Source organism: Stomoxys calcitrans, chromosome 3 (assembly GCF_963082655.1).
Source record: "Stomoxys calcitrans chromosome 3, idStoCalc2.1, whole genome shotgun sequence".
NCBI lineage: Eukaryota > Metazoa > Arthropoda > Insecta > Diptera > Muscidae > Stomoxys > Stomoxys calcitrans.
The window spans coordinates 36,744,181-36,771,125 of record NC_081554.1 but is presented as its reverse complement, the minus strand read 5'-3'; the positions used below and the strand labels follow the sequence as shown (position 1 = coordinate 36,771,125).

The following is a 26,945-nucleotide window of genomic DNA, read 5'->3' as shown; positions in this document are numbered from 1 at the left end:
CCGTTTAAAACAAACGAAATTTACAATTCTTTTACCCGGGTACTGGTCTAAGGATACATAGCTCCAATCCTATGTTTAGCTTTACTGTAAAATTGTATGCCTTATTCTAAAATTATATACATTAATAATTCAAGGCAAGGAACCCTTCACTGATGAAAAATATTCTAGTACCGAATACTTACTGCATTGCCAACAACCTTGTTTAAAAAAATACAACACTGTTGTTGTAACACAACACTGTGACGCGAGCGCCAATATAATCAACACTGAATTTGTCATTTTGAGAACACACACATGCAAACGAGCCGAACACGAAGGTTAACGCATTTTTTACTTGCGTGAAAAAAAATTTGCAAAAAAGGGCTGCAGAAATTAAAGCAACAAAAGAACATCGCTAAAATAAACATTGCAAGTTATTTTTTAAGGTAATTATAGCGTTGGTACGACCATCGAATGTGTAGTATATAATCGTTGCCTACGTTTATTAGAAACCGTCGCATAAGCACGGGACGCGTGCATACCGAATTGAAGAAGCATTGTAAAAAAAAGAACTAAAAACCAGCCGCAGCCATATATCGTTAGAAATAGAGAAGCGACTGCCAGCCAAGCTCCAATTATAGCAATTTTTTTCAACACAAGACAATGTCCGGTATAGCCATTACTCGCTTGGGAGAAGAACGTAAGGCATGGCGCAAGGATCATCCATTTGGTTTCGTGGCTCGTCCCGCAAAAAATCCCGATGGCACATTGAATCTCATGATCTGGGAATGTGCCATTCCCGGAAAGAAGGGCACACCATGGGAGGGTGGTTTATACAAATTACGTATGATTTTCAAAGATGACTATCCAACCTCGCCACCAAAATGTAAATTTGAACCTCCATTGTTCCATCCGAATGTATATCCCTCAGGAACGGTGTGTTTGTCTCTGCTGGACGAGGAGAAGGACTGGCGTCCCGCCATTACCATCAAACAAATTCTCTTAGGTATTCAGGATTTACTCAACGAGCCGAATATTAAAGATCCTGCACAAGCAGAAGCCTACACAATCTATTGCCAGAATCGTTTGGAGTATGAGAAGCGTGTGCGTGCTCAGGCCAGAGCTATGGCAGCTACCGAATAAATTTATTAACTACATTTTTTACTTAAGCATTACTCCATTAGTTATAAACAAAAAAGCAAAACAACAACAAAATAAGCATCCACTATCTAATTTAACACCTTTCTCACGACGCCATCACTGGCATGGCATCATCCTGGATAGAAGACGTCGCCCGGAAGAGCCTTTTTAGGATTTATTTTATATACATAAAATCCTTAAATGAAATTATTGTATTTAACTCTGTAACTATTATAAACTTATCATTAATTCATTTCACAAAATATTATATTTTAAAAAAACCGAACATGAAAATTAATTAAGTACATGTTTTTTATAAAACAAATCTACAGGACTTCTCGCGTGGTTCTCATGCCATTTATTGTCTCTTCTCTGCTAGCTTTTGGAGTCTGTTTTATTTCTCATCTTCTTCGCTTGTCGTATTGCGGAGTCGTGTCTAGTATTCTCTCACTTGTATCAGCTTGAATGTGTTGGCGAAAGCTACATTGAGCGAAAATAATGGAACAGTTTTAAGGTAATTTTAATGCGATTGCGAATATACATAAAAATGAGAATAAAACTAAACATGAAAGTATAAAAGTTGGAAACGTTTCTTTTGAATACCTCGCGGGTTGATTTGTAAAACTAAAGAGCTCGAGACCAATTTCGTATGAGTATCCCTATGGGCTATACTTTGAAGAAACCAAGTAAGATTGATTGGGAGAGGCGCAACAACACCGAAAGGTGAAGTATTGTACTTGATATGAAAAATGAGTTTGGCTGTAGCTATAAAAACGAAATTCTTTTATAATAGTCTTATATGTGTCCATGCTTATTATTAAATTAAAAACACATGCTAGGATAGGAAAAGGGAATATCTTTGCCAAATGGTAGGATAAAGTAGAATCCATGGGAAAATGTGCGATAATATATACAGGTTAATAGACTTAGACCCGCCAAAAAAAACTGGTATTTGGGCACGCCACAGGGGGGCATTTTATAGTCACTCCTATGGGTGACCACCAGAAATGACCTATTACGAATGATGACTGAGGAGGGATTTGAATCCGTCTGCTACGGATTATAATATTATTTCTAAGAGGTAAGGATCCGAACGAGCTATGCAGAAGGGCCGAAAGGGTCTTGTATATGGCATATGACTGGGCTAGACCTAGAGGTCTCAATGTTAACCCAGAGAAGACTGAAATATACATGTTCACGAGGAAGACGAAGGTGGGACAATTTAACGCAAAACGTTTCCTCAATAAGACGATTTCGATATCTGACAAGGTCAAATACTTAGGTGTGGTCTTGGACAGGAAACTGAATTGGAAGTGTCACATTCAGGAGCGTACTGAGAAGGCTCACAGATGTTGGGCACTATGTAGACGGGCCGTAGCCTCAAAATGGGGCCAGAATCCGCGGATAGTCCAATTGCTCCACAGGAGCGTGATTAGACCAATACTTACGTCTCAGTAGTTTGGTGGACTGCTATGGAGAAAAAGTGCAACATAAGGACCATACAACAGGTTCAGAAAACATGTTGTCTTGGCATACGCGGCGGAAATGAAAGGGCAGACGATTTGGCGGTGAAGGCCAAAGGACTGTCTTCAAAAACTTGGCTAACACGAAGGATTTCAGGTCGACGCTGTCCGAGTTAAGGGAGGGGGCGACGAATGCGCATGCAACATTGTGGAACATCGAAACGGTCGGTAGGACGGCGAAAATCCTATGGGGGGATCCAGATCGTGAAAAGACGAGGCTATTACTGAAAGGAAGCAAGAAGGAGGTCAGTATAGCTATTGGTATCAACACGGGACATATAGGACTACGAGCTCACTTATGTAAATGTGTAGGGCATGCGGGGAAGATGATGAGACGTTGGAGCATTTCCTTAGTCACTGCCCGGCTTTCGCATCTAACAGATACCGGCCCTTAGGTGGAGACACAATACCAGCATGAACCAACTTATGGGAGTTGTATTGAAAACAATTAAAGATTTTGTAAGTAGCACGGAATTCCTAACTTAAAATTTTCTTTTTAGAGGTTACTTTATAGTTCTTAGAACACGCATCAAGCCGATTACTGGCTTATACACCATAGTGGCATGGGGCGGATTAATATCTGCAGCCTCTTTTCTACCTAACCTAACCTGCAGCACAAGATTTCAATGCAAGGGTACATGGTTGCTCTCCGACCAATATGCGAGAGACCAGATTGAGAACGTTGTAATTGGTGGAAGGCATTCATCCATCGATCCGGGGAGGGAACATTGATTCGGATCATTATCTTATTGCAGCAAAGATTTGCACCCAGATTCGCACCCACCCAGCGCAGAGGTAAACGTACTATCTGACACTGAACAGAAGACATCGAAAAGCTGCAAAGGCCAACACATGTAAGCGGCATTCTTCACTCGGCTGACCCAATTGCTTAATGAAAGCACTCCAAGCACTTAAAGTCCCGATGATATAGCGGTATAATAGCAAACCATTGTCCACTCCATGAAAAATGACATGAAGTCTGTACTTGGGTATCAAAAGCCTCCCCGCAAAAAACTCCATGCATGGTTTGACCACTTGAGTATTAAAAGTACAACCATCGGCTTTATCTACCGCAGTACAAGCATAAACTAAACTAAAGAACTCAAATAATAATAATTAATGTCGTATTTTTGCCGGTTGTACGTACCAGACTTACCAGATCTAGTCCGTCATCGGCAACAACAAAGTATTGCCCGTAGTTTGCCACAACTTTTTCCCATATTTCTTTTAGAATATGGATTCTGAGCCAAAAGAAGCACTTTGACTTCGAGATAAAGAATGTTTCAAGCCAATTTTGTATGCTCTGTTCTGAAGTTAAGTATATTCCAGTAAGGGCGTTCTGCTTAGATCGAAACAAATGCTAGAAGGAAAAAGATCTGGATATAAGGCGGCTGAGCTAAAACTGTCCATTCAGTGTTTTGCAAATAGTTTTTAACTTGGCTTGCAATATGCTCGGATATTCTGGCCGTTTCTCGTCAATTGCTTCCTTCAGACGAATCAATTGGGTTCCATATAGTTTCTCTGTGATCTTCTGACCCGACGGGAGTTAGAACACTTCATTAAGGAACAAGGGATACTTCTCTCATATCAATGAGTGCTGCCCGATTAAATTTTAAGCTCAGTGATAAAGGGCCTCCTTTTTATGCCAAGTACGAACGGCGTGCCGCATAGCGACACCACTTCGTAGAGAAATTTTAACATGGCATATTACCTCAGATATGTAGCCAGCTTTAGTAAGGGGATAACAACCTTTGGAAATGTGTGTGTTGCTTATGCTGGCGTTCGGCGTTCAGCATCACTGACGGACATGATAGCCTCTGCGCTACGGTGGCCTCCAAGGCGGATTTAAAATTAAAATTGTTTCGCCATGGGTGTCCGCCAAGAATTCGACATTTGACGTCTTTTATTTTAGTTCTATTCAGTATAAGTAAAGATTTTTAGGTTTTTATCTGTTATTGCATGATATCGACAACCATCCAGTACAACTTTGCTATGGACTTTCACTGGAAAATACTATTGGGGAGTTTACTTAGCCATCATGATACATTATCATTGTACATGGCGAAATAATTAAAGGTGGCCTCATTTTTACAACAACCACAAATCATATGGTGCAATCCGCTATGTCTCCATCAAGCTGATCGACGTTTTGCCAACACACACAAAGAAATTTGTGTGCGTGTGTGTATACGTGTGCGTACATGAGCAGAGAATATGCGAGAAAGAAGATAACAACAAAGAGAATGCAAACAAAAATCTGTCATCTTAATACCATCAAGTCTCGCCGGCTGTTAACTGCCTTTTTAAATCCGCCTTGGTCATTGTAATAGTTTGGTGAATATATGAGTCACATGTAAACATAACCGTCAGTCATGGCTGAAAATCAAAATCATTTAATTTTTTGATGATTAGCGTCTATCGATTACCGAAATTTTCATTGTCATAAGAAATGTATTGACATATCCTAAACGAAATTTTCGTTACCGATACCGTTATCGAAAATTTCGCTTGCAGGTACGTACCTCAAATGAACTCAAGGCGAATTAAATAAGGTGGTCTCACGTGAACAGCTGTTAACAGCCGGTCAGGTTTGACGGTATTAAGATACCGTTACCGAAAATTTCGCTTGCAGGTACGTAGCTCAAATGAACTCAAGGCGGATTAAATAAGGTAGTCTCACGTGAACAGCTTTTAACAGCCGGTCAGGTTTGACGGTATTAAGAAGTCAGATTTTTGCTTGCATTCTCTTTGTTGTTATCACTTTCTCGCATATTGTGTGGCCAAAACGTCGATCAGCTTAATGACAATATTGCGGATTGCACCATATGATTTGTGGTTGTTGTACAAATGAGACCACCTCTAGTTGTTTCGCGATTGCGCAAGACATAGTAACCTAGGAAGTCAGGATTCAGTGAATCCTGCTAGGAAGTGTACAACAAGCAGCTGAGTAAATTTTTTTCTCACCAAGTGCACCATCTGTCTACGTGTGTGCATTGTAGTTAAGAAGCATTACATATAAAATCAATCAAAAATGGCGCGAGCTAGTAGAAAGCTTTAAATCACTCACGTACTTGCAAACTTTCGTAGTTGTCAAAAAGTTAATTTAGATATGTTTGTACTTGATGTATTTATTTTGGGTCTTATACAGTTCTCTGGTGTACATGTGACGCGAATGCCCCTATTTTCACCAATGCTATTACAATGGCCATGTGTGCCATGAAAAGTCCCCATTAAAGTTGGCCTGTCCTTACAATCTATAAATATGCTTGGTTGTCTGTGTCGCCCAGTTGATTTTTCGATAAACTTTTTATCGAAATTCAGCATCGTTCCTATTTATGACGGCGTTGTCAAATGACGTGTATTACATTCGAGACCGGTTACTAACAATTTACTGAAAATGGATCTTGTGGTCAAGAAGTTTTCGAGCGAGTATATAAGTAAAACACCCAGAAAGCTTAAACTGGTAGATATATATTTGGGATATGTGCTCCTTACTGGTATTATACAATTCGCATATTGTTGTTTGGTCGGAACCTTTCCATTCAACTCTTTCCTCTCTGGATTTATAAGCACCGTTTGTTGTTTTGTGCTGGGCGTATGTGTAAGACTTCAAGCAAATCCTCAGAACAAGGCCGTGTTTGCTGGCATATCTCCGGAACGTGGCTTCGCTGATTTCATCTTTGCCCACGTAATCTTGCATTTGGTTGTAATGAATTTTATTGGCTAAAATAAATATATATGTAGTCATAGTTTTTACTTTTTTTATAATATAAATAGGAGTTTTGAAAACAGTAGGTGGGGGTAGGGCTCTCAAACTGACCCCAAAGTGTTACAATCAAATAATTTCTAAAGAATTGTAATGTAAAAGAGTGTTTGAAGCGTTGCAAATTGTATAAATTTTTTTTTTTTTGGGGAAAGGACCTACTTCTTAGGATATAGACCTTTGAAGTTCAAAATGTAAATTCTAATAACTTCTTTATTTATTAAACGATTTGGATGAAACCAACGTAATATTGTAGCTCAAAGGCCTTTCAGACAATAAAAAGAAATATAAAAAAATCGTTAATCCAAATCTTTTCAAAAAACTACATTCTATTTAAAATTTTCTTACTTAAAGTACCTTAGGTTAGTTTAGGTAGGAGTGGCAGTCCTTTTACAGACTCATTTCGACAATTTTAAGTCCATTGTGACACCACAGTAGCGACAGACCAAGACCTTCTGGCAGGAATCGACCTAGACATGTTGGTGTTGTGCACTGAGGTGGCCGCCCTTGCCGATGAAGAAATCCATCGGGTCAATCCGGTATGTACATAGAGCTGCCATGGGATTGACTCACTTAGACATGTTAGACCACTGTGATACCAGAGATCAATCACTTTATAAATCCTTAGAACTTGCGAATGCTCACATTGGCTTGTACATAGGTACATGTCTTCAGAGAAAAAGAACCTAGAGTTGAACATCTTTTACTGGCGACTGCGACATTGCAGATATTTTAAAGTTTATTATTCCTCAACGTCCTCACCGATTCTTCAAAATCGTTAATTGCAACATTTAGTTTGTCGGCATGTTTCTCAATCCAACATCGACCTGTCACTGCGAGCGCAATGATTAAGGCATCTATTCTAGCCCACAGACAGCAACAGATCTGTTAAAGCATAGATTGGGATAATCTTGGGAGTTTGCATTCAGTCAGCCGCTAACCAACTACCCTTAATTAGCTTGAATATAGCCAGGGATGCTCACAGATTCCAGCTCCTCTGGAATTTGAAAGGTAGATGCCGGGCATAAACGTAGAAAAGTCAAAGAGATTTTTTGTAATCATATTTCGATGATATTTCCAATTATGTTAAACATGACTTTTCGATTAAACCACTATATACAATGATTTCCATGCCCGGAACGGGATAGCTGTGAGCACAGGCTGGAGGACCGATTCTGTGTTGTGCTCATTGCTGTCACGTGAAGATTGGCTGCGAGCTACCTGGCGCGTCCACGGGTTGCGGATAGCGGAATGCTCCATACCGAGTAGCTGCAACGGTAGTCGCGGACAATCAGCGGCATCGAGCGGAGAGTCTTAGTGAGAGGCCGGGCGGCACCGGCTCTTGCACAAATTGTTGCGGCGGACAAAGTAGATTCCGAAATGCCTCGTCAATATTGATAGGGTGACCTGGAATAGTATGATGCATTAAGACAGCGACGTCATAGCTTTCATAACGCCCTCGTACTTACCTCTCGATTGGAAGATCGTTTATGTCGCTATGACCAGGGACAATAGGGAAAAAGGTCATGATAATGTATGTACCTCAAGTCAAACTCGGGTGCTATTAACGAGAAGAGGAAGAAATTAATGTAAACAAAGTGTAATACGAGATGGGGTCTAGAAGAGGGACAGCTGTTTATAGTGACTTTTAAACTACTAGTGAATCAGTTAAGGTACAATTAGTACGTGACGTATCCGAATATGGTTTTAGCGTAGAAGTTATTCGATTCTCTATGAGTTGTTTTGCTCGAATAATATTGATGATGATCCAAAATTCATTGGAGAAAGGGAACAAAATATAACCATATGACTAATTCATAGGTTTGAAGACTTACCCAATAACAATCCGCACTATATTTGTAATGCTATTACGGGGCAATTATTGCTGTACTATTTTTGTTTTTTTTTGCGTCATCCTCTGACCAATGTATGTCACAGATGAATGTGGGAACTCTTTGTGCTGGGTATGTCTACGACACGAGGATTGCACTCCAGCCCTTGAAGCTTTCCTAGTCCCGGGGAGAGAAAAGGTGCGAAGTTTTTTTTGTTTTGCGACCACGAGCTGTAAAGTGGCGTGGCTTGTGTTAAGGAGGGTGATGGATGTGTTGATGCTTGAGTCAGAATGATATGATGTGACAGGAAATACTACGATGAGTTGTAATCTCAAATGTAATGCTTGCGCATTGGCTGCTTGCGCATTGGCGCCTGTCAAGGCGAAGATTGGTGGGCTGGCCTAAATGAAAGGCGTTTATACGTTATTGAGCAGCACTGAGCATTAGTGAATGTCATTAGGAAAATAGAATTAGGAACTAATAAGAAGATGCCTAATAACAATGACTATAATGGAAAGCTATGAAAATGCGCGGGAAAATAGAGTCGTCTGAGGCTATAAAAAGGAACGGTAGGAGAAAAGACGGCCATTGTTTCATATCCAGCCCTCGCAGCTCTGTGGTAGCATTGTGTTTTTTTTTGCTGTCCGGAACATAGAAAAACGGTTACAATCAATTGTGGTGTTTGGAATGACATATATTGAAGCTGAACTTTGTGCCTCTGTGTGTGTGTTTTTTTTTATTAAATTGTGGGCGAAAACTTATAAAGTGAGTGTTCTTATACATTTAAGAGGTTAATTGGGTACAACTCAGCAATGTTATCTATGTCCCTTTGTTATCAATTAAAGCGCCCTCAGGAAGAAACCACATCTGTGAGGTTCAACGTAAAGTCTTGTCGGGAGTAAATGGCCAGCGTAGTTTGATAGGGAGGAAAATTGGAATCATCTGTCCCCTGTCGTGGTTGCGACTGCTCCAGGGTTCGGTCCATCATCTGGCAATCATTAAGGCAGGCTATATATGACCAAAACGTCCAAGTTCGGATCCTAAAGGTTGAATAGACGAAAACCCATTTGAGTGGAAGTTCAGGTAAAATTAGACGTAATCAACTTACCGTGGCGGAAAAATTGTGTTCGGGCAATTGCTGCACACATGCGCCAGCGGCCTAGGCAGAGAACCCACCGGGCGAAAAGCGCTGGAATGAGATAGAATACCAATGAAATATTTACTAAAGCCAGCAAAAGAATAATTGTCATAAACCAAAAGAAAAAAAAAAAAAACAAAAAAAAGTATATTCTTTAAATCCACTAAAAAGAAAAAAAATTGCCTTAAATTGAAAAAAAAAAAAAAACCTTAGACCTTGGGTTAAGTGTATGTTTGTGATGTTTGGTGGTGTTTTATAATGTCTTATGTTTGTAGTTACTAGTTTTAAGTATTTATGCGTGTAAAAGTGTTTAATGCCAGAAATGTTAAATTGTTGGTGAGCGCAGGGTTTACAAGGAAACCATATAGGCCAAAATTGAAAGTTTGATGGGATATGATTTTTATGATACCAATTTAGAGAGCTCTCTCAATTAGGAATTTGTTAGTTTTTTTTTTAGTGTGCTTTGGAGTGAAAATCAAAAGGCTCCAAGTGTCTATATGATTTTTATTTAATGTGAATTCGTGCCAAATGGCTCACAAAAGATAGAGTAAAGATCTGCTGGTGTTAGAAGCTTCTAGGTTATATATATTTTTTTTTTTGTGTGTGTTATTTTGTAAAAAAAAAAAAAAAAAGGGAAAAGGTTTATTGTAATGTGTTAATGTTAGGCTATTTAAGGACTTTTATAAATAAAACCAAATGTAAAAATTTTATGTCTATGTGAAAAATCTAATCATGATGTGCTAATTTTGTTTCGTTAGAGAGGGAAGTAGGGTGTATGTTGTCATAAGGTAAGTGTGTGTGGAAACAGGGGCCCTTTTTAAATTATATTCTTTTGGACTAAAGGGTCAAGGTTGGGCGGGCAATGTGTGGGAGCAGGTACATCAAGTTCCCTTGTTATCAGTGTACGGTGTGTTAGCGTTTTTTTTTTTTTGTTTTGTTATGTGTTTATTAGATTTCCTACAATTTTTCTTATTTATTGGTTCATCCTCCTGGGCTAATGGTGGAAGGGTTGGAACCTCCTTGAGACCCGATAGCTAGCTGGACTCCACCATAGCGCCGTTGAAGGCGGAATGTAACAATATGGCGCCCAAACAAATGATAATGTCGGATCGCTGAGACTATGGCGAAATGATACCAAGCCAACTTTCGGGCGCAAAGAAGTTTGCGCCAAACACAGTACCGAGGCAAGCCATGATGGCGTCGACAAAATAATTTTTCTTTATCAGTGCAATAACAGCAAAGCACCGTGCAATAGACCATAGGGTGAAATAGATTTAAAACGTGGTATCGCGTTTTCTAGTAAGCTTGCAAATATTGCAACCACATTTTTATGATAAAAGGTGACAATTGTGCAATATTTAGTATAGGTTATAAGGAAATTTGGATACTCGTTTCCAGACTGATAGGGTCAAGTGCAATAGCTCTTGTTCGTCAAATGTAACAAAGAATGTATTGTTTTAATGACCTGTTTTTTTCTGTTTGTTTCTGTTTCGTGTATTTTTTTTAATTAACGTCAATAGCTTTAGGGTTAGCATAGGGACAGAGTGCAATGGCTGCTAGGACGAAACGTGTCACAGACTGCGTTGTACGATATCCTGTCACGAGATCTTCTTCCTTTGTGAATAAGGGAAATATGCCGTGATGTTACCCATAAATATGTTTTGTTCCTAAATGTAATAGCGGTGTGACAGTACACTATGACAACCTTATTAGGACACTGTGATATTAAAAATTTTTTTTTTTTTCATACATGAGAAATATTCCACACACTTTACATTGGCAATTGAAAGAAATACCCTACAAACTCTCGCAAGTAAATATCGGTTCTCTAGAAACATTGTTAACAATTATTACTATATATTCACTATTTTATACTAATTTCGTGTCTAATAATTTGTGTATGTCGTTTGCTTATTTTTTATTTTATTTTTTTTTTACCTCTCCTAACAATTAATTTATTTGTAATTCATTTGTTTACTAATTATACATCAGATTGTTGTTTTGTCAAATGTGTTTTTTTTTATTTTTTTAATTTTTTAGATTTGTAGTAGTTAATTTTTTTTATTTTTTTTAACCAAACCCAATATATGTTTTTTTTTTAATATCTATGGAAATTCTCAACCTTATAATTAAATATTCTGACTGATGAGTGAATACGCTGCAGGTAAAAGACGCAGCAAGAGAAATAGATCACTAGCGTTTGATATTAGTAGAATTTCAGGGCAATCACCCAGACCGAAATTTAAGAAAAAGGGCTCCGGCGGAAGAATGGAGTCAGCCACGAATAGAGACGCGTCTATGAGGGATTTATCCGGGACTATCAACAATCCTAATGCTAGTACTAGTGCTACGTCTAGAGCAGCACAGCATAGTGCCCAGTTAGAAAGAGATCTTCCAAGAGAGGAGGATCAAGTAATAAGGAATATGGTTTATGAGAGCGTGAATGAAGCTCGTTTGGGGCTAAACTCACTGGTACAAGAGAGCATAGGAAGGGAAATGGAGAAAGTTTATTCAGTGGTGAACAAATTGAATGAGGCTGTTGCTAGGTTGTCGATTGAGGGACGCGGTGGCTCGTCGAATCAGATGAACCAAACCATTCCACCAGCTCACACTGGATCTGGCCCGACGCCTTCGTATGGGGACGGCAACTTGAACATCCGCAGGAATACTGTAACGCCATCCATTAGTAACGGGCAGCAAGGTATAAAGGTTGATCGTTTTGGATTGAATTTTTCTGGGAAACCGAATACTCTATCTGTGGAGGATTTTATTTATCGGTTGGAGTATTTCCAGCGACACTATAGGCTAGAATGGGACGATATTTTGAACGAATTTCACATTTTGGTGTCTGGGCCGGCCTATGAGTGGTTTTGGCTCCAACAGAAAACCAACAATGTTTCCAATTGGGAGTCATTGAAACATGCGTTGATAGAAAGATTCAAGACGAGACGTACTTGCTTTGAGGAGATGAGAGATTTATTGGAACGTAAGCAGTTGCCTGGGGAGACAATAGATTCATTCTTTCATGATGTGAACCTTATGAGGTCTAAATTAGAGAGGCCAGTATCTGAGTATGAAATGATTTCACTAGTTAAGAAGAATCTACGTAAATCCTTGTCGAGTATAGTTTACTCCATGCCTGTGTCATCACTCGAACAGTTAAGGGTAGAATGCCTAGAGATTGAAAGGACCTTCTTCAAAAAGGACCCCATACCACATCCTGTCCCCTTAAATAATAGACCGATTCGGGTTAGCGAAATTCAGGATGAACCGATCGTTTTTGAGAATTTTGAGGAGCCCGATGATTTGGCTGAAGTATCGGCTATTACGACCCAATTGAAATGCTGGAATTGCCAGATTGCTGGTCATGGTTTCAGGGATTGTAGTTCCTCACAGAGGAATCTATTTTGTTTCAAGTGCGGAAGGCAAAACACCATAACCCCGAAATGTGCGAATTGTTCCACGGGAAACTCGCGGAAGAACATGGTTGCAGCGGGGAACCATCGTTCCTCCGAAAACCCCGCACTTGCGAACCAATCGAACAAGTAGCCAATGACGAGGGGAGTGAGGAGGCAAGCTACCCTGCGGTCCGGCACTATTTGCCATTAGAGGATAGGCAACGCAACTATGAGATTGTTCGATCTAGAATTTTTGATGACGATAAGCCTGAACTAAATGAGAAGATTAACGAAGATAATAATAACGATAAGATAGTTATTCACTGCAAGAAAAGACAAAGGATAATGATACTAAGACAACGTCGAAGAGAGAACAAAATGGTTAACAAGGCGGTTTGCGAGGCCATCATGCGAAGTCAATTTAAAAGAGATCCAAGACCGTATGCAGTAGTTAATGTCGAGGGGAAAGAGATACGGGGTCTTTTAGACTCCGGTGCAACGGTCAGTTTATTGGGAAAGAATTGCCGTGAAGTGGTGGAAGAATTAGGCATGGAAATCAAACCTTGTGTCTCTAATGTGAGTACCGCATCGGGTGGAGTCCATAGAATACTAGGACACATTGTTGTGAATATGGAGTATAACAGGAAGAATAGTCAGCTAAAACTCTTTCTATGCCCTGATTTAGATCAGGAATTGTATTTAGGGGCGGATTTTTGGGAAAGATTTAAGATAGCCCCGGAACTCTTCCCCGTAGCAGAAATAAATGCGGAGTTGCAGGCGGAGATCCATGGTACTTCTACCAATGATAGATCGGAAATGCATGACCTCACGAAGGACCAGCAAAGGCAATTGGCTGAAGTAGTGCGGAAGTTCCCATCATTTGAGGAAAAGGGTTTAGGCTGCACTCCTCTGGAGAAACATGAAATAAGACTTATCGAGGGCGCAGTACCAGTTAAAGATAAACACTACCCACTGTCCCCAGCTGTTCAAGAGATAGTATACAAGGAAATTGACAATATGCTAGCACTTAACGTGATAGAAGAATGTAATGGCCCTTGGAGTAACAGGACAACAGTGGTAAGAAAGCCAGGTAAGAACAGGTTCTGCCTCGATGCAAGGAAATTAAATGCACTGACCATAAAGGACGCTTACCCACTACAAAACATAGATGGCATACTAAGTAGGATTGATCAAACTTACTATATCAGCAGCGTTGATTTAAAATACGCCTTTTGGCAAATTGAACTGGAAGAGGAAGCTAAGCCATATACCGCTTTTACGGTTCCTGGACGCCCCCTCTACCAGTTCAGAGTCATGCCATTCGGGTTATGCAACGCTGCGCAAAGACTTTGCAGGCTCATGGACAAGGTCATCCCGTCGAGATTGAAGTCCAACGTGTTTATATACCTAGATGATTTATTGATTATCGCTGATGACTTCCAGACACATTTAAGGATTCTCGGAGAGGTAGCCGATTGTTTGAATAGAGCCAACCTTACAATAGGAATTAGAAAGTCATTATTTTGCTTTAAAGAACTGCGTTATCTAGGTTTTATCATAGGGGGAGGAATGTTGAAGACCGATCCTGAAAAGGTGTCGGCAATCCAAGGGATAAAATTGCCAAAATCCCCTAGAGAGGTTAGAAGTTTTCTGGGGACAGCGGGCTGGTACCGCAGGTTTATTAAGGATTTTGCCTCGATCTCCTCACCTCTCACCGATACCCTCAGGAAAGGCCAAAAGTTTTCATTAACACCCCGGGCCATAGAAGCCTTTGATAGACTAAAGTATTGTCTGACAACAGCGCCTGTACTACGCCACCCTGATTTTAGCAGAGAATTTTTCATTCAGTGTGACGCCTCTGATTATGGAGTAGGGGCTGTACTTTTTCAGAAGACGGAGAGTGGAGAGGAGAACCCGATAGCATTCTACTCCCAGAAGCTGAATGCTTGCCAAAGGAACTACTCTGTTACAGAGAAGGAGTGTTTATCTGCTGTATTGGCGATAAAGAGATTCCGCCCTTATGTAGAATTGATGAAGTTTACTGTGATTACAGACCACGCGAGCTTAAAGTGGCTAATGTCGTTAAAGGACTTAAGCGGACGCCTGGCGAGATGGTCCCTGCAGCTCCAGGCATATAATTTTTCAATAATACATCGCAAAGGCTCTGAAAATATTGTGGCAGATACTCTTTCTAGAATGCCAGCGGAGGGTAGAATCGAGGTGGAAGAAATTGCGGAGGACGATATCTTTGATTTCCATACAAATGCGTTTGAAAGCGCCGAATACACTGAGTTGAGAAATACTATTATGGAGAATCAAGAGAAACTGCCTGACCTCAAAATAGACGGAGAGAAGATATTTATTCGCCCTAGACTAGTTGATGATCGCCTAGTGGATTCCCAATGGAAACTATGGATTCCGGAGGACATAACATATATTTTAATGGAGAAGGCACACAATGGGCGGATAAGCGGCCATGGAGGCATTGCGAAGACGCTGAACCGTTTAAGGACATTTTATTACTGGCCAAAGATGGCAAGTCAAGTACGGCAGTTCGTGAAAAGGTGTCAAACTTGCAAGGAATCAAAGCCTTCAAACCAGAATTTGCGGCCTACGATCGGGGAGGAAGTGGTGACGGAGAGGCCGTTCCAGAAATTATACATAGACTTTCTGGGAAAATACCCCAGATCGAAAAAGGGTAATGCATATATATTCATCGTCCTTGACCATTTCACAAAATTCATTTTTCTTCGTGCCATGAGAGAGGCCACTGCTAAGAATGTCATAGAATTCCTGACACAGGAGATCTTCCACAAATTCGGAGTGCCCGAAACCATTCACAGCGATAATGGGAAACAATTTGTTTCCAAAACTTTTTGTGAGATGGTGGAGACGTATGGTATCAACCACATGAAGACGGCCTTTTACTCACCGCAGTCGAATGCTGCAGAAAGAGTTAATCAATCGGTACTGGCAGCTATACGGACGTATGTCGAGAATGATCATCGTGACTGGGACCTATATCTGTCCGAAGTTGAATGTTCCCTGCGAACAGCAGTTCACTCCGCTACAGGGGTGAACCCATTTTTTGCCTTGTTCGGCTACAACATGTATACCAGCGGAGCTGACTACAGACTAGCTCGTAAATTACAGTCCCTAACCGATCATCAGATTTTACAATTGAATAAGAGCGACAAAATGTCAATGATGAGGGAGAAGATAAAGGAGAACATGCATAGAGCACATGAGTCTAGTTCGCGTAAATACAATGCTAGGTCACGAGTAATTAAGTTTCAGCCTGGTCAAGAGGTATATCGCCGGAACTTCATATTATCAGATTTTAAAAATAATATAAATGCAAAATTCGCAAAGAAATTTTTGAAGTGTAGGGTTGTCAGACCGGTTGGTAATAATATGTATGAATTAGAGACGTTTCAGGGCAAGCCTTTAGGCCATTATCACGCAAAGGATATTAAATTTTAGAACAAGTGCAATATAGCTGTGATACGGATAAATAAAATGCAATATAGAATAAGTTCATGTCCTGTGAAACATTCTGTGATTGTGCTTCGTTATCTGTGTCATGCCAAGATTTTGTACCAGTTAACTTTTATTCTGTGTATGTTTGTCCTTTGTACAAATAATTTTTCTTACGTTTGGGGAATATGAAATAATCTACACACTTGGTGGAACTTTCTTTACGAAATAGCATGAGCGACTAAACAATTATTGTTTTTTTTTTGCAAATGTAAGAATAGATCTTGGACCATTTATTTCCACTTGTTATAGTGTATGCGAATAGTAAGACTATTATTTATAATGAGATATTAAATACGGCGGCGCAGGTCACCCGTATTTACGACTCAGCATAATCGATATTAATTTGTTGTTTTTAGCACGTTTTGTTTACCAACACGTATTCACATTATTTCCTTTGTATTTCCGATGATCCTGATAAGGCCAGCAGGTTTCTGGCGGCGAGGCCCAAGCAGTATGGAGGTTGGGTTTAGAATCTCTCACGAAATGAACCGATTGATTTCGAATGAAACATTATCTTTACGCGTGACGAGATGGGAACAACAGACTACAAGATTGTAACTCTCAGCACAAGGGGTTGGCCAATTTTTTTTGTAAAGTTTAGATTTTTTTTACCTGTTCCACAACACTGCGAACCACTGTACCTGCATACATACCACGGGAATATTTTTTTTTATTTAATATCGGCTGGACGTGAATTATAAGGTCGGCATGGATATATGAGTAAGGTTAAAGCCCGGCTGATAGCATCTCAGGGTGTGGGAGTTCCCCACGTAAAAAGAATATGAGGTTCAAGAGTGGAACCGACCACATAGGGGAAACCTAACGACACCTAAGCTTATTTTCACGGCGATGATTTGTTTCTGTTCATACGTTGATTGATGATGATTCTATATCCCTCACGATTTTGCCCGGATTCATAGACACTAGAAATAATTGTTGAACGACACCTTGCGTCTGGTCGGAATAACCATTTTTGCTGACCGAATGTCTCCACATCGTTTTTTTTGTATTAACCACAGAACATTCACCGTATTGTTAATATATTGCGTTTGGTTTCTTTTCTATAATGTGAATAGTGCTCCGCTCTAGGTAGGATGTTGTTTTTTTTTGTTATCATGTTTAATTGGCAATAAAACAATAACGACACACGCTTGTGGCATGGATGTTGCACTGAGTTTTTTGTATAGATTACATTTCACGCTACTTATTGCTTTTGCAGACCACTTAACGATTGATATATGCGCGCTTACCGGGTATAAGTGCAATACTAATAAGGGCTGTCCGTCTGCATACCCATAGGAGAAGACATTTTAGAGGATGATACGCTACCAAGTACTGCCTTGGGATTCGTTCAAGAACCGCACATCGTTCTTTTCTTCCCTACCGGGAAAAAGCTCGAAGTTTTGTTGCGGCGGACAAAGTAGATTCCGAAATGCCTCGTCAATATTGATAGGGTGACCTGGAATAGTATGATGCATTAAGACAGCGACGTCATAGCTTTCATAACGCCCTCGTACTTACCTCTCGATTGGAAGATCGTTTATGTCGCTATGACCAGGGACAATAGGGAAAAAGGTCATGATAATGTATGTACCTCAAGTCAAACTCGGGTGCTATTAACGAGAAGAGGAAGAAATTAATGTAAACAAAGTGTAATACGAGATGGGGTCTAGAAGAGGGACAGCTGTTTATAGTGACTTTTAAACTACTAGTGAATCAGTTAAGGTACAATTAGTACGTGACGTATCCGAATATGGTTTTAGCGTAGAAGTTATTCGATTCTCTATGAGTTGTTTTGCTCGAATAATATTGATGATGATCCAAAATTCATTGGAGAAAGGGAACAAAATATAACCATATGACTAATTCATAGGTTTGAAGACTTACCCAATAACAATCCGCACTATATTTGTAATGCTATTACGGGGCAATTATTGCTGTACTATTTTTGTTTTTTTTTGCGTCATCCTCTGACCAATGTATGTCACAGATGAATGTGGGAACTCTTTGTGCTGGGTATGTCTACGACACGAGGATTGCACTCCAGCCCTTGAAGCTTTCCTAGTCCCGGGGAGAGAAAAGGTGCGAAGTTTTTTTTGTTTTGCGACCACGAGCTGTAAAGTGGCGTGGCTTGTGTTAAGGAGGGTGATGGATGTGTTGATGCTTGAGTCAGAATGATATGATGTGACAGGAAATACTACGATGAGTTGTAATCTCAAATGTAATGCTTGCGCATTGGCTGCTTGCGCATTGGCGCCTGTCAAGGCGAAGATTGGTGGGCTGGCCTAAATGAAAGGCGTTTATACGTTATTGAGCAGCACTGAGCATTAGTGAATGTCATTAGGAAAATAGAATTAGGAACTAATAAGAAGATGCCTAATAACAATGACTATAATGGAAAGCTATGAAAATGCGCGGGAAAATAGAGTCGTCTGAGGCTATAAAAAGGAACGGTAGGAGAAAAGACGGCCATTGTTTCATATCCAGCCCTCGCAGCTCTGTGGTAGCATTGTGTTTTTTTTTGCTGTCCGGAACATAGAAAAACGGTTACAATCAATTGTGGTGTTTGGAATGACATATATTGAAGCTGAACTTTGTGCCTCTGTGTGTGTGTTTTTTTTTATTAAATTGTGGGCGAAAACTTATAAAGTGAGTGTTCTTATACATTTAAGAGGTTAATTGGGTACAACTCAGCAATGTTATCTATGTCCCTTTGTTATCAATTAAAGCGCCCTCAGGAAGAAACCACATCTGTGAGGTTCAACGTAAAGTCTTGTCGGGAGTAAATGGCCAGCGTAGTTTGATAGGGAGGAAAATTGGAATCATCTGTCCCCTGTCGTGGTTGCGACTGCTCCAGGGTTCGGTCCATCATCTGGCAATCATTAAGGCAGGCTATATATGACCAAAACGTCCAAGTTCGGATCCTAAAGGTTGAATAGACGAAAACCCATTTGAGTGGAAGTTCAGGTAAAATTAGACGTAATCAACTTACCGTGGCGGAAAAATTGTGTTCGGGCAATTGCTGCACACATGCGCCAGCGGCCTAGGCAGAGAACCCACCGGGCGAAAAGCGCTGGAATGAGATAGAATACCAATGAAATATTTACTAAAGCCAGCAAAAGAATAATTGTCATAAACCAAAAGAAAAAAAAAAAAAACAAAAAAAAGTATATTCTTTAAATCCACTAAAAAGAAAAAAAATTGCCTTAAATTGAAAAAAAAAAAAAAACCTTAGACCTTGGGTTAAGTGTATGTTTGTGATGTTTGGTGGTGTTTTATAATGTCTTATGTTTGTAGTTACTAGTTTTAAGTATTTATGCGTGTAAAAGTGTTTAATGCCAGAAATGTTAAATTGTTGGTGAGCGCAGGGTTTACAAGGAAACCATATAGGCCAAAATTGAAAGTTTGATGGGATATGATTTTTATGATACCAATTTAGAGAGCTCTCTCAATTAGGAATTTGTTAGTTTTTTTTTTAGTGTGCTTTGGAGTGAAAATCAAAAGGCTCCAAGTGTCTATATGATTTTTATTTAATGTGAATTCGTGCCAAATGGCTCACAAAAGATAGAGTAAAGATCTGCTGGTGTTAGAAGCTTCTAGGTTATATATATTTTTTTTTTTGTGTGTGTTATTTTGTAAAAAAAAAAAAAAAAAGGGAAAAGGTTTATTGTAATGTGTTAATGTTAGGCTATTTAAGGACTTTTATAAATAAAACCAAATGTAAAAATTTTATGTCTATGTGAAAAATCTAATCATGATGTGCTAATTTTGTTTCGTTAGAGAGGGAAGTAGGGTGTATGTTGTCATAAGGTAAGTGTGTGTGGAAACAGGGGCCCTTTTTAAATTATATTCTTTTGGACTAAAGGGTCAAGGTTGGGCGGGCAATGTGTGGGAGCAGGTACATCAAGTTCCCTTGTTATCAGTGTACGGTGTGTTAGCGTTTTTTTTTTTTTGTTTTGTTATGTGTTTATTAGATTTCCTACAATTTTTCTTATTTATTGGTTCATCCTCCTGGGCTAATGGTGGAAGGGTTGGAACCTCCTTGAGACCCGATAGCTAGCTGGACTCCACCATAGCGCCGTTGAAGGCGGAATGTAACAATATGGCGCCCAAACAAATGATAATGTCGGATCGCTGAGACTATGGCGAAATGATACCAAGCCAACTTTCGGGCGCAAAGAAGTTTGCGCCAAACACAGTACCGAGGCAAGCCATGATGGCGTCGACAAAATAATTTTTCTTTATCAGTGCAATAACAGCAAAGCACCGTGCAATAGACCATAGGGTGAAATAGATTTAAAACGTGGTATCGCGTTTTCTAGTAAGCTTGCAAATATTGCAACCACATTTTTATGATAAAAGGTGACAATTGTGCAATATTTAGTATAGGTTATAAGGAAATTTGGATACTCGTTTCCAGACTGATAGGGTCAAGTGCAATAGCTCTTGTTCGTCAAATGTAACAAAGAATGTATTGTTTTAATGACCTGTTTTTTTCTGTTTGTTTCTGTTTCGTGTATTTTTTTTAATTAACGTCAATAGCTTTAGGGTTAGCATAGGGACAGAGTGCAATGGCTGCTAGGACGAAACGTGTCACAGACTGCGTTGTACGATATCCTGTCACGAGATCTTCTTCCTTTGTGAATAAGGGAAATATGCCGTGATGTTACCCATAAATATGTTTTGTTCCTAAATGTAATAGCGGTGTGACAGTACACTATGACAACCTTATTAGGACACTGTGATATTAAAAATTTTTTTTTTTTTCATACATGAGAAATATTCCACACACTTTACATTGGCAATTGAAAGAAATACCCTACAAACTCTCGCAAGTAAATATCGGTTCTCTAGAAACATTGTTAACAATTATTACTATATATTCACTATTTTATACTAATTTCGTGTCTAATAATTTGTGTATGTCGTTTGCTTATTTTTTATTTTATTTTTTTTTTACCTCTCCTAACAATTAATTTATTTGTAATTCATTTGTTTACTAATTATACATCAGATTGTTGTTTTGTCAAATGTGTTTTTTTTTATTTTTTTAATTTTTTAGATTTGTAGTAGTTAATTTTTTTTATTTTTTTTAACCAAACCCAATATATGTTTTTTTTTTAATATCTATGGAAATTCTCAACCTTATAATTAAATATTCTGACTGATGAGTGAATACGCTGCAGGTAAAAGACGCAGCAAGAGAAATAGATCACTAGCGTTTGATATTAGTAGAATTTCAGGGCAATCACCCAGACCGAAATTTAAGAAAAAGGGCTCCGGCGGAAGAATGGAGTCAGCCACGAATAGAGACGCGTCTATGAGGGATTTATCCGGGACTATCAACAATCCTAATGCTAGTACTAGTGCTACGTCTAGAGCAGCACAGCATAGTGCCCAGTTAGAAAGAGATCTTCCAAGAGAGGAGGATCAAGTAATAAGGAATATGGTTTATGAGAGCGTGAATGAAGCTCGTTTGGGGCTAAACTCACTGGTACAAGAGAGCATAGGAAGGGAAATGGAGAAAGTTTATTCAGTGGTGAACAAATTGAATGAGGCTGTTGCTAGGTTGTCGATTGAGGGACGCGGTGGCTCGTCGAATCAGATGAACCAAACCATTCCACCAGCTCACACTGGATCTGGCCCGACGCCTTCGTATGGGGACGGCAACTTGAACATCCGCAGGAATACTGTAACGCCATCCATTAGTAACGGGCAGCAAGGTATAAAGGTTGATCGTTTTGGATTGAATTTTTCTGGGAAACCGAATACTCTATCTGTGGAGGATTTTATTTATCGGTTGGAGTATTTCCAGCGACACTATAGGCTAGAATGGGACGATATTTTGAACGAATTTCACATTTTGGTGTCTGGGCCGGCCTATGAGTGGTTTTGGCTCCAACAGAAAACCAACAATGTTTCCAATTGGGAGTCATTGAAACATGCGTTGATAGAAAGATTCAAGACGAGACGTACTTGCTTTGAGGAGATGAGAGATTTATTGGAACGTAAGCAGTTGCCTGGGGAGACAATAGATTCATTCTTTCATGATGTGAACCTTATGAGGTCTAAATTAGAGAGGCCAGTATCTGAGTATGAAATGATTTCACTAGTTAAGAAGAATCTACGTAAATCCTTGTCGAGTATAGTTTACTCCATGCCTGTGTCATCACTCGAACAGTTAAGGGTAGAATGCCTAGAGATTGAAAGGACCTTCTTCAAAAAGGACCCCATACCACATCCTGTCCCCTTAAATAATAGACCGATTCGGGTTAGCGAAATTCAGGATGAACCGATCGTTTTTGAGAATTTTGAGGAGCCCGATGATTTGGCTGAAGTATCGGCTATTACGACCCAATTGAAATGCTGGAATTGCCAGATTGCTGGTCATGGTTTCAGGGATTGTAGTTCCTCACAGAGGAATCTATTTTGTTTCAAGTGCGGAAGGCAAAACACCATAACCCCGAAATGTGCGAATTGTTCCACGGGAAACTCGCGGAAGAACATGGTTGCAGCGGGGAACCATCGTTCCTCCGAAAACCCCGCACTTGCGAACCAATCGAACAAGTAGCCAATGACGAGGGGAGTGAGGAGGCAAGCTACCCTGCGGTCCGGCACTATTTGCCATTAGAGGATAGGCAACGCAACTATGAGATTGTTCGATCTAGAATTTTTGATGACGATAAGCCTGAACTAAATGAGAAGATTAACGAAGATAATAATAACGATAAGATAGTTATTCACTGCAAGAAAAGACAAAGGATAATGATACTAAGACAACGTCGAAGAGAGAACAAAATGGTTAACAAGGCGGTTTGCGAGGCCATCATGCGAAGTCAATTTAAAAGAGATCCAAGACCGTATGCAGTAGTTAATGTCGAGGGGAAAGAGATACGGGGTCTTTTAGACTCCGGTGCAACGGTCAGTTTATTGGGAAAGAATTGCCGTGAAGTGGTGGAAGAATTAGGCATGGAAATCAAACCTTGTGTCTCTAATGTGAGTACCGCATCGGGTGGAGTCCATAGAATACTAGGACACATTGTTGTGAATATGGAGTATAACAGGAAGAATAGTCAGCTAAAACTCTTTCTATGCCCTGATTTAGATCAGGAATTGTATTTAGGGGCGGATTTTTGGGAAAGATTTAAGATAGCCCCGGAACTCTTCCCCGTAGCAGAAATAAATGCGGAGTTGCAGGCGGAGATCCATGGTACTTCTACCAATGATAGATCGGAAATGCATGACCTCACGAAGGACCAGCAAAGGCAATTGGCTGAAGTAGTGCGGAAGTTCCCATCATTTGAGGAAAAGGGTTTAGGCTGCACTCCTCTGGAGAAACATGAAATAAGACTTATCGAGGGCGCAGTACCAGTTAAAGATAAACACTACCCACTGTCCCCAGCTGTTCAAGAGATAGTATACAAGGAAATTGACAATATGCTAGCACTTAACGTGATAGAAGAATGTAATGGCCCTTGGAGTAACAGGACAACAGTGGTAAGAAAGCCAGGTAAGAACAGGTTCTGCCTCGATGCAAGGAAATTAAATGCACTGACCATAAAGGACGCTTACCCACTACAAAACATAGATGGCATACTAAGTAGGATTGATCAAACTTACTATATCAGCAGCGTTGATTTAAAATACGCCTTTTGGCAAATTGAACTGGAAGAGGAAGCTAAGCCATATACCGCTTTTACGGTTCCTGGACGCCCCCTCTACCAGTTCAGAGTCATGCCATTCGGGTTATGCAACGCTGCGCAAAGACTTTGCAGGCTCATGGACAAGGTCATCCCGTCGAGATTGAAGTCCAACGTGTTTATATACCTAGATGATTTATTGATTATCGCTGATGACTTCCAGACACATTTAAGGATTCTCGGAGAGGTAGCCGATTGTTTGAATAGAGCCAACCTTACAATAGGAATTAGAAAGTCATTATTTTGCTTTAAAGAACTGCGTTATCTAGGTTTTATCATAGGGGGAGGAATGTTGAAGACCGATCCTGAAAAGGTGTCGGCAATCCAAGGGATAAAATTGCCAAAATCCCCTAGAGAGGTTAGAAGTTTTCTGGGGACAGCGGGCTGGTACCGCAGGTTTATTAAGGATTTTGCCTCGATCTCCTCACCTCTCACCGATACCCTCAGGAAAGGCCAAAAGTTTTCATTAACACCCCGGGCCATAGAAGCCTTTGATAGACTAAAGTATTGTCTGACAACAGCGCCTGTACTACGCCACCCTGATTTTAGCAGAGAATTTTTCATTCAGTGTGACGCCTCTGATTATGGAGTAGGGGCTGTACTTTTTCAGAAGACGGAGAGTGGAGAGGAGAACCCGATAGCATTCTACTCCCAGAAGCTGAATGCTTGCCAAAGGAACTACTCTGTTACAGAGAAGGAGTGTTTATCTGCTGTATTGGCGATAAAGAGATTCCGCCCTTATGTAGAATTGATGAAGTTTACTGTGATTACAGACCACGCGAGCTTAAAGTGGCTAATGTCGTTAAAGGACTTAAGCGGACGCCTGGCGAGATGGTCCCTGCAGCTCCAGGCATATAATTTTTCAATAATACATCGCAAAGGCTCTGAAAATATTGTGGCAGATACTCTTTCTAGAATGCCAGCGGAGGGTAGAATCGAGGTGGAAGAAATTGCGGAGGACGATATCTTTGATTTCCATACAAATGCGTTTGAAAGCGCCGAATACACTGAGTTGAGAAATACTATTATGGAGAATCAAGAGAAACTGCCTGACCTCAAAATAGACGGAGAGAAGATATTTATTCGCCCTAGACTAGTTGATGATCGCCTAGTGGATTCCCAATGGAAACTATGGATTCCGGAGGACATAACATATATTTTAATGGAGAAGGCACACAATGGGCGGATAAGCGGCCATGGAGGCATTGCGAAGACGCTGAACCGTTTAAGGACATTTTATTACTGGCCAAAGATGGCAAGTCAAGTACGGCAGTTCGTGAAAAGGTGTCAAACTTGCAAGGAATCAAAGCCTTCAAACCAGAATTTGCGGCCTACGATCGGGGAGGAAGTGGTGACGGAGAGGCCGTTCCAGAAATTATACATAGACTTTCTGGGAAAATACCCCAGATCGAAAAAGGGTAATGCATATATATTCATCGTCCTTGACCATTTCACAAAATTCATTTTTCTTCGTGCCATGAGAGAGGCCACTGCTAAGAATGTCATAGAATTCCTGACACAGGAGATCTTCCACAAATTCGGAGTGCCCGAAACCATTCACAGCGATAATGGGAAACAATTTGTTTCCAAAACTTTTTGTGAGATGGTGGAGACGTATGGTATCAACCACATGAAGACGGCCTTTTACTCACCGCAGTCGAATGCTGCAGAAAGAGTTAATCAATCGGTACTGGCAGCTATACGGACGTATGTCGAGAATGATCATCGTGACTGGGACCTATATCTGTCCGAAGTTGAATGTTCCCTGCGAACAGCAGTTCACTCCGCTACAGGGGTGAACCCATTTTTTGCCTTGTTCGGCTACAACATGTATACCAGCGGAGCTGACTACAGACTAGCTCGTAAATTACAGTCCCTAACCGATCATCAGATTTTACAATTGAATAAGAGCGACAAAATGTCAATGATGAGGGAGAAGATAAAGGAGAACATGCATAGAGCACATGAGTCTAGTTCGCGTAAATACAATGCTAGGTCACGAGTAATTAAGTTTCAGCCTGGTCAAGAGGTATATCGCCGGAACTTCATATTATCAGATTTTAAAAATAATATAAATGCAAAATTCGCAAAGAAATTTTTGAAGTGTAGGGTTGTCAGACCGGTTGGTAATAATATGTATGAATTAGAGACGTTTCAGGGCAAGCCTTTAGGCCATTATCACGCAAAGGATATTAAATTTTAGAACAAGTGCAATATAGCTGTGATACGGATAAATAAAATGCAATATAGAATAAGTTCATGTCCTGTGAAACATTCTGTGATTGTGCTTCGTTATCTGTGTCATGCCAAGATTTTGTACCAGTTAACTTTTATTCTGTGTATGTTTGTCCTTTGTACAAATAATTTTTCTTACGTTTGGGGAATATGAAATAATCTACACACTTGGTGGAACTTTCTTTACGAAATAGCATGAGCGACTAAACAATTATTGTTTTTTTTTTGCAAATGTAAGAATAGATCTTGGACCATTTATTTCCACTTGTTATAGTGTATGCGAATAGTAAGACTATTATTTATAATGAGATATTAAATACGGCGGCGCAGGTCACCCGTATTTACGACTCAGCATAATCGATATTAATTTGTTGTTTTTAGCACGTTTTGTTTACCAACACGTATTCACATTATTTCCTTTGTATTTCCGATGATCCTGATAAGGCCAGCAGGTTTCTGGCGGCGAGGCCCAAGCAGTATGGAGGTTGGGTTTAGAATCTCTCACGAAATGAACCGATTGATTTCGAATGAAACATTATCTTTACGCGTGACGAGATGGGAACAACAGACTACAAGATTGTAACTCTCAGCACAAGGGGTTGGCCAATTTTTTTTGTAAAGTTTAGATTTTTTTTACCTGTTCCACAACACTGCGAACCACTGTACCTGCATACATACCACGGGAATATTTTTTTTT

The 26,945-nt window shown here is 40.0% G+C and overlaps 2 protein-coding genes and 1 long non-coding RNA gene across 3 annotated transcripts; 2 read left to right on the top strand and 1 right to left on the bottom strand.

The window, feature by feature from the left end:
- Nucleotides 1-283: 283 nt before the first annotated feature.
- On the top strand, nucleotides 284-1,417 carry LOC106094444 (SUMO-conjugating enzyme UBC9-B). Its single transcript, XM_013261662.2, has 2 exons — nucleotides 284-425; nucleotides 489-1,417. The coding sequence occupies exon 2, from the start codon at nucleotides 643-645 to the stop codon at nucleotides 1,120-1,122; it is 480 nt and encodes a 159-aa protein (XP_013117116.1). The 5' UTR covers nucleotides 284-425; nucleotides 489-642; the 3' UTR covers nucleotides 1,123-1,417.
- Nucleotides 1,418-5,997: 4,580 nt separating this feature from the next.
- LOC106094445 (dolichyl-diphosphooligosaccharide--protein glycosyltransferase subunit DAD1) lies at nucleotides 5,998-6,391 on the top strand (the record flags this gene model as incomplete). Its single annotated transcript, XM_013261663.2, has 1 exon — nucleotides 5,998-6,391. A coding segment is annotated over one exon (372 nt), but the record flags the coding sequence as incomplete, so codon positions are not given.
- A 1,358-nt stretch (nucleotides 6,392-7,749) lies between these two features.
- On the bottom strand, nucleotides 7,750-9,503 carry LOC131995546 (uncharacterized). The gene is made up of 4 exons (XR_009397500.1): nucleotides 9,346-9,503; nucleotides 8,241-9,277; nucleotides 7,875-7,966; nucleotides 7,750-7,812 (listed from the first exon to the last, which is right to left on the bottom strand). It is a non-coding gene; the product is annotated as an uncharacterized LOC131995546 (long non-coding RNA).
- Nucleotides 9,504-26,945: the final 17,442 nt, after the last annotated feature.

Bases quoted from the DNA above. Each gene is read 5' to 3' on its own strand.
- LOC106094444 (XM_013261662.2), top strand. From the start codon at position 643: ATGTCCGGTATAGCCATTACTCGCTTGGGAGAAGAACGTAAGGCATGG.